Source organism: Dufourea novaeangliae, unplaced genomic scaffold (assembly GCF_001272555.1).
Source record: "Dufourea novaeangliae isolate 0120121106 unplaced genomic scaffold, ASM127255v1 scaffold186, whole genome shotgun sequence".
NCBI classification, from domain to species: Eukaryota; Metazoa; Arthropoda; class Insecta; order Hymenoptera; family Halictidae; genus Dufourea; species Dufourea novaeangliae.
In genome coordinates, this window is record NW_015374063.1 from 93,930 (window position 1) to 99,027 (window position 5,098).

Consider the following 5,098-nt stretch of genomic DNA (forward strand, 5'->3'; position numbering starts at 1 on the left):
CAACCGTCGTCGTCAGGATCCGAGCCCTGGGGCTGGACATTGCACCGCAAAAGACGGAGGCCATCTAGTTTCACGAGCTGCCTCTGTCGCGGCGTCCCTCCAGGGTGCGGATCCCAGTGGGCGAAAGCCAGGTCGAGGTCGGGGACAGGTTTAATTACCTTGGCCTCCATCTGGATAGCCGATGGCGCTTCGAAGGTCACTTCGACCGTCTGGTCCCTCGAGTGGAGAGGGTGGCGACCCTTCTGGGACGTCTCCTGCCCAACGTCGGAGGGCTGAAGGGGAGAGTCCGCCGCCTTTACATGAGGTCGGTGCCAGCGATGACCCTATATGAGGCACCTGTGTAGGCTGGCGAGCTGGTGGCCCGCTGCCGCCGAGGCAGGCAAGTCCTCCGCAGTTTACAGTGGGGGATGGCCATCAGGCTCGTCAGGTGGTATCGCACCATCTCCCACAAAGCAGCAATACTGCTGGCGGGGGTTATCCCCTTTGAGTTGCAGGCAGAGACCAATGCCGACGTATATCTTCGTGAAGAGGCCTACCGTCGTGTGAGACACCCCCCTCCACCGGATGTGGTGTTAGCGTGGAGGCGCCAGACCCGGGAAATCGCCCGCCGAGCGTGGCTAATGCAGCTCGAGAGAAGTTGCGCTGCGCTAAAGCGGGCGGTCGGGACGGTCTTGCCATGCTTGGATGCGTGGCTGAACACCGCCTCACGCAGATACTCACCGGGCACGGATGCTTCGGTGGGTATCTTCATAAGATCGGGGCGAAGGCGACGGCGGAATGCCATCAATGCGACGAGAAGATCGACTCCACGCAGCATGTGCCGGAGGGGTGCCCGTCGTTCGCCGATGAACGGCGGACCCTCCAATACACCATCAGGTGGGATCTATCGTTGCGGGCCATGGTGGAAGCCATGGTCTGCGACGAGGGGTCCTGGAATGCCGTGGCCTCTTTCCGTGAGATAGGTGATGAGACAGAAGTAGGCCGACAAGCGGGAGCGGGAAAGGACCGATCCCGCTCCTGGCATAAGGAGAGCGGAGAGGAGGGCTTGGAGGCGGCAGTGCTGCTGCTTCTGTGGGAGCCCTTCCTCTTCCTCTCCCGGGAGGGGGGGTCGGTACAGGTGGCCCTAGGGCCCCATAGTGTGTACGTCGCCCCCACTCCCCCCCCCCCCCCCCCCCCGCCCCACGGAACGACGGTGATGTCTCATCGTTGTGGGGCGATTTGCCACGCGAGCGCGAGTGTAGTGGGTTACAACCGCGATAACCCCTCGCGCTGCTCGCGGGGCAATAGGACTGGGGGGTGATACTGAGGGTGTCACTCCTGTCGCTGCCAGTTCAACGAAGGAGTTCAGTGTCGGGTGGTGACCCCTCGACGCTGTCTGTGGAGGTGGAGGGACGGTTAAAATCCGTCCCTGGGGGGGCTTAGTCCCTCTCGTCATAAGGAGTGCTCTTCCCCCGTCTGGGGAGGAGCATGGGCTGGAACAGCTGCGGAAGCGCATGGTATGCGGTGGTCGCGGTCAGCCCGACGTCCGAACGGGTCACCGAAGAGTTTTAGTGTGGTAAGAATCCCACACAGGTCGTCTCCACAACCTCCAACGGAGGCGGGCACGCCTTTTGAAGGTTTCTCCTCGAAAAAAAAGAAGGTAAAACGGCATTGTGGTAGGTAATGGTTTGGTAGGCGAGACACTAAGCGTTCTGTGTCAGTGAAAAACTTAAGCAGGTTACAAGCCGTGATTGAAATTAAATAACGAGAGCAAAGAATTTTAGCTTCGATATTTCGATCAAAAGGATCCTACTTCTGACACCAATTTGTTACATCCCGCGCTGCGGTCATTACTTTATTTATAATTACGGGGCCTGGTTCATTTAAGGGGGTCGTCTCGTGTAAACGGTAAAAAAAATCGATTTTTTTTTGCTTAAATCAACTCTAATGCATGTGGAGAATTTGTCCCGAAAGTTACAGATCGATATTTGGCCTCTAACTGTAGTTATAGTCGAGTTTTTGACCGTGCGTCGAGCAGTTAGCTGGGAGCGCTTGAGAGGCAACAGAGCGGTTCCCCTCAAATAGGAATACCTACGTATGCAGTGGAATCTTCCAGACCTCTTTGGCGGTAGTAAACGCATGTTTACTATTTCCAAACGTTTTCAGTTATTAAGGAATCATAAGCTCAACTCAAGTTTATGATGCAGACGTGATTTCGTCGATATTTAAAAATCGGAGAAATATTGATTCAGTGAATAATATGAAAAGAGAAATAATGGCAACATATAAACACTTATGCTCAACAAATAAAACGCAGATGCACGAAAATTGCCTGCCGGGTGCAGAGAGCTGGTGTAAGTGGCGCGTAGCTGAAACTACCGGAGATGCTTTTGACCGACCTGCCCCACTTCATCCAGATGTTCAAAAACATTTACTACCTATATACAAAGATTTATCTAAAGATGAACTTCTGCAACGATGTTTGGGCGGACACTCGCAAAATGTCAATGAGAGTTTCAATTCGACTGTTTGGCGTTTGGCTCCAAAACATTTACATTGCGGAATTCAAACTGTGGAAATAGCAGCATATATTGCTACTGGAGTTTTCAATGAAGGGTATTTTGCCATCTTGAAAATTATGGATGTGTTAGAAATAAGGATAGGCTTACACTGTAATCAATACGCGGATACGTACGACGCAGCGCGGGTAAAGCGCCAGGATCGAAGAAGCTTCAGCAGCTCGAAAGAAGCCCGAACTGCTCAAAGAGAAGCCAGGAGCAGCCAGCAGCAGTTTTATGAAGAAACAGAAGGGCTCCTGTATGGTGCTGATATCGCTGATTAGAACAAAACAGCTATAAGTATCGAAAAAGTATTACTTTTCATAACAGAAAACTTTAAACGCTTTTTTCTCGAAACCACTTTTTTCAAAACTGCATACAATATAACTAAAAACTATTTGTCCGATCGGGTTCTCCTAGTGCAAACATATAAAAAATTACATTCTTCACCAAATGAACCTCGAAAATGAATACAATTTTCAAATTAAATGATTTTTATTGCACAATGAAACTCAAATTTTTTGTGGTAAAATGTCAACTTTTCTTCTGAGTGCCGCCATTTATTTAATTCGCATGTTTTTCTTGCTCAGTGAGGTTCATTCGGTGCGTATTTGCATAAAATTAATAAATATTCTTGATTTTTCTATTTCAGACAATTATAATGGATGCGAGAATGTACACCGTTTGAGGTCTACGTCACCGAAGCCGCTTGAGATGACGCCCGTATCTTCTTATATACAGGGTGTTCGACAACTAGTAGGAAAAAATTTAAGGGGTGATTCTTTTAGGCAAAATAAGACGAAAATCAACAATAACGAAATTGCGAAAAATGCTTCGGTTGTTAGTTATAAGCGTTTAAAAATTGACACAAATCATGGCAATCCGCGCGCACGGAGTGTCAGCGGACCACGGTTCGTAAGGGGCGTACAGTCACTCTACAGACTCAACGACGTACAGGAAAAGTAGGCAGAACAGCTGTCTACTTACCCCGTAGAAGATATCGATAACTTGTGACAGCGGTATTTGAGTTTGTTCCGGAATGAAAATGTAAGAGACGCGTTCGTCAAAAGTAAATAAGACAGGGCGTTCTCGCACCATACTGCGAGCCTATCCGCAATGGCGCGCGTCAACGCCGATTTGCTAGTTTCGTCCCTAAATTTCGCGAACGTGGTGCGTTAGAGCGCGCCGTTAACGTACTTACGGAATCTGCGCAACTCTGTGCGAACTATCGATTATCTATTGATATGTTTGCGGTGATCGATATTCTTGGAACCAATCCGGCGCTTTTCCGAAAAATCCTAACGAATTTTGAGCTAAAACCAGTAGAAACTTCGCTGCTCGCCGAGCATTCTGTCGTGAACCTTTGTAGTAATCGCAGATCTTAACAAATTTCTCATTTTTCAACTCGTGCGTCAATTATTGCAACACCACAAGTGTTATATTTATCGCTCTCGACGCTCGAGTACAATTGAGGCGAAAATCGGCGATTAGTGTAAACGATTTTCGTGATCGCCTAGATTTTGCGTGTATAGCACATGGACATAGGAACATAGGGACGGAGCATAAACCCCTACTTTCGGCGAGGGGGTGAAGCCTATTTGAGGGGGGAGGGAGGTACCAAGTGTGCCTAAATTGGTTGCATTTCTATGCATGCTCGGTACCACGAATTACGAAAGTGATAATCACAAATTAATATAATGTCTAAGTTCACATTAAATAAGTGGTTATTAATGAACCGTTCACAGGTCAAAGTGATTAATTCTACTTTTTTAACATTTCATAACTTTGCATATTCAAAATTAAATCTTAATTATTTATTTTGTGAAGTTAATCGATTTAGCGAATGGACGTCTCATTATTAATTAGAATTATGAAAATAATGAAAATTGAAGGAAAATATGCAAGTTCAATTCTTAAAATATATAAGATGAATTAAAATAGAGATATTGATTGGAAATCTTTTATTGTTTCAGATAACAGAAACCAGAACAATATGATAAATAAACTTAAGTAAGTTATATAGTTGAATAAAACAAAGTATATTTTAGGTATGTTATATCATTGTTTTATTGTCCTCTAAAAATTACAATTTTATTAAATAATTGTAGTGACTATTTGACTTACTATTTTATTTAATCCTACATAATGTAGGCGAATCTTAACGTATTTAATACAAATTGACCGATGTTACTTTCCAACGCTACAAAAGTGGCTACCACACTACCACGTCTTTTACGCACGTTCATCACTCATCGCGTTACTGCGCATGTGCACAGCAGCAGCCAATAGAAATTACATAGGCACACTTTTACCACCGACTAGGTATAGAATAGACCTATCATCCAATGCTTTTTTCTGTCCCACGTTCATAGGGCTACGTAGCTCTGTTACCATTTTAGTGTCGATACCCGACGTTACCGATAAAGCATGAATTCTGAGTATTATTAGCACAAATGAAGTGTTATATATTCCATTCATATTTCGTGCATCTATATGATTTGACGAGAATAAAAATATCCGATGCTTCAGTTTAAGGTTAAGGGGGGGACTCCTTTGGGGCC

The 5,098-nt window shown here is 46.0% G+C and overlaps 1 protein-coding gene across 1 annotated transcript; it reads left to right on the plus strand.

Annotated features, from left to right (window-relative positions):
* Positions 1-2,254: 2,254 nt before the first annotated feature.
* Positions 2,255-2,821, plus strand: LOC107190295. The gene has a single exon (XM_015579084.1). It carries the CDS (start codon positions 2,255-2,257, stop codon positions 2,819-2,821), a length of 567 nt encoding a protein of 188 aa, XP_015434570.1.
* The last annotated feature ends 2,277 nt before the right edge of the window (positions 2,822-5,098 follow it).

Excerpts from the sequence above, each read along its gene's own strand:
- LOC107190295 (XM_015579084.1), top strand. The coding sequence starts at position 2,255 with ATGGCAACATATAAACACTTATGCTCAACAAATAAAACGCAGATGCAC.